The sequence below is a fragment of the Dendrobium catenatum genome, unplaced genomic scaffold (genome assembly GCF_001605985.2).
Source record: "Dendrobium catenatum unplaced genomic scaffold, ASM160598v2 original_scaffold_268775, whole genome shotgun sequence".
NCBI lineage: Eukaryota > Viridiplantae > Streptophyta > Magnoliopsida > Asparagales > Orchidaceae > Dendrobium > Dendrobium catenatum.
In genome coordinates, this window is record NW_021587173.1 from 100,033 (window position 1) to 102,336 (window position 2,304).

Below are 2,304 nucleotides of genomic sequence, written 5' to 3' on the forward strand. Positions count from 1 at the left end.
GATCCCGATGCACCACTAATGAAGAACACTAAGATTGACGCTCCTACCTTTGATGGCACCCTCGATCCCCAGCTCTTCCTGGACTGGGTCAAAGGTATGGACAATTTCTTTAAGTGGTATGCCATTTCTGAGGCCAGGAAGGTTAGCTTTGCTGCTATGAAACTTACGGGTAGGGCGAGTCAGTATTGGGCGAACTTAGAGAGTCTTAGAGAAGATAGAAATGAGTACCCTATTGTAGACTGGCTATCCATGAAGCGGGAACTCAAACAAAAGTACTTGCCACCCTCGTACTTCCCTCGACTATTGGATAGGTGGAATAGGCTGACTCAAGGCAATAAACCAGTTAAGGAGTACATCGCCTCCTTTGATGACTACCTGATTCAATGCAAAGGGGAGACCTCTACCACCCCCGCACAAATCTTGTCTATGTTTCGAACCGGGTTGCGAGAGGATCTTCGCAATGAGCTGTTTGCCCGGAACGTCACTACCCTGGAGAATGCCTACAGCCTAGTGCTTGACTTAGAGGAGACCCGTTCACAGCACCCGATCCGTTCACATGACTCTAGGCATTCCTATAGACCTTCTGGTAGTTCCACCCCTCACACCCCCACTGCCCAGCCGACCCCAGGGAGCAACACCCGACCCTCGTCTGGTCCCCCTACTCCCCGTCCTGATGTTAGAGGTAAGCCTCCCACTCCTGATACCCATCGATCTAACCCCGGGACCAAATGCTTTAGATGTCAGGGGTATGGGCATATTGCCTCTCAGTGCTCTAGTCCATATAAAGTCACGATTATTGAAGAGATCACTGAGGCTGAATTCGATCCCGAAATCGACCAGATTCACCAAGTGGACAATGATGGTGAATTCTTTAAGGAGGAGGATGACACTGCTGTCATCTAGTACATTCAGAAAATTGACACTCCTCCCACCTGCGTGGCGAGATGTGCACTGTCACAACCCGTTACCACCGACGACTGGCGTAGAACTACGATCTTTCACACCTACACTAAAATCAAGGATAAGAACTGCAAAGTCGTCGTGGATAGTGGCAGCTGCATCAATGCTGTCTCCTCCAGCATGGTGTCTAAGCTTGGTCTGTCTATCTTTCCCCACCCCAACCCCTATAAGGTAGCTTGGGTCAACACCACTGCCTTGGAGGTGAAGGAACGAAGCCACGTGCCCATCTCCTTTGCCACTTATAAGGAGAATGTCTGGTGCGATGTGTTGGTTATGAATGTTGGACAAATCCTGCTAGGTCGCCCCTGGCTTTTTGATAACGATGTCCACATCTCTGGTCGTTCAAACATCTGCGTGTTTGAACATGATGGTAAAAAGATCAAACTTTTTCCATCCCAACCTCGGGTTTCGGATGATCCTGAAGCCAACCCTGTCAAAGCCAAGAAGGGACTGAACCTGATAGCCGCCATAGCCCAGAGCGTGCCTTTACACACCTTAGTCGTTCGTGAGACTCCCACTGAGTTTGACGAATCAGTCCCTCATGAGAGTCAGCTCATACCTAGTGGATTTGTTGAGATCCATCCTGATGGTCTTCCCGATCCTTTATCCCTGATTAGAGGCATTTCATATGTTCTAAATCTAGCCCATGGAGCCTCCCTATCGGATCGTATTCCATGTGGTCTCAACTTCCTCGATTCAGTGAATTTTACTCTTGGTCTAAGTCCTTCTGAAATTGCATATGGGTTCAAACCTAGACAGTCGTTAGATCTGATACCCATGAGTTCTAGGTAAAGGATTTCTGAGTCTGCATCTGCATTTGTATCTCATTTGCATGAACTTCATAAAGGCATTGCACAACAAATTGAAAAGAATAATCAAGAATACAAATTACATGCAGATTTAAAATGTCAATTTAAAACTTTTGAGGTTGGTGATTTTGTTATGGTGCGGATTCGCCCGGAACAGTTCCCTCCAGGAACAGTTAAAAAATTACATGCAAAGAGTGTTGGACCTTTCAAGATCCTTAAGAAAATTAATGACAATGCTTATATAGTAGATATGCCTGCATATTTGAATATAAATCCCTCCTTTAACATAGAAGACTTAGTGGCATATGAAGTTCCTGATTTTAACCCACAAAATCCACTATCAAAACAGCCTTGTGTGAACCCAACCTGTGAGATCCCAAACCTACCTCCACTACCAAATATTCCCAAATTTCCTATAGCAGAGCGAGTGGAGGCAATCTTAAGTGATGAGATCATATCCACAAGAGAAGGAGGACGAAGAAGATATTTGATCAGGTGGAAAGGAAAGCCCGAGTTAGAGGATACATGGCTAGAG

General features: G+C 46.1%; 1 protein-coding gene across 1 annotated transcript; it reads left to right on the forward strand.

Annotated features, from left to right (window-relative positions):
* The first annotated feature begins 1,080 nt into the window (after window positions 1–1,080).
* LOC110093384 lies at window positions 1,081–1,752 on the forward strand. Its single transcript, XM_020818256.2, has one exon. The coding sequence runs from the start codon at window positions 1,081–1,083 to the stop codon at window positions 1,750–1,752; it is 672 nt and encodes a 223-aa protein (XP_020673915.2).
* The last annotated feature ends 552 nt before the right edge of the window (window positions 1,753–2,304 follow it).

Excerpts from the sequence above, each read along its gene's own strand:
- LOC110093384 (XM_020818256.2), top strand. The coding sequence starts at position 1,081 with ATGGTGTCTAAGCTTGGTCTGTCTATCTTTCCCCACCCCAACCCCTAT.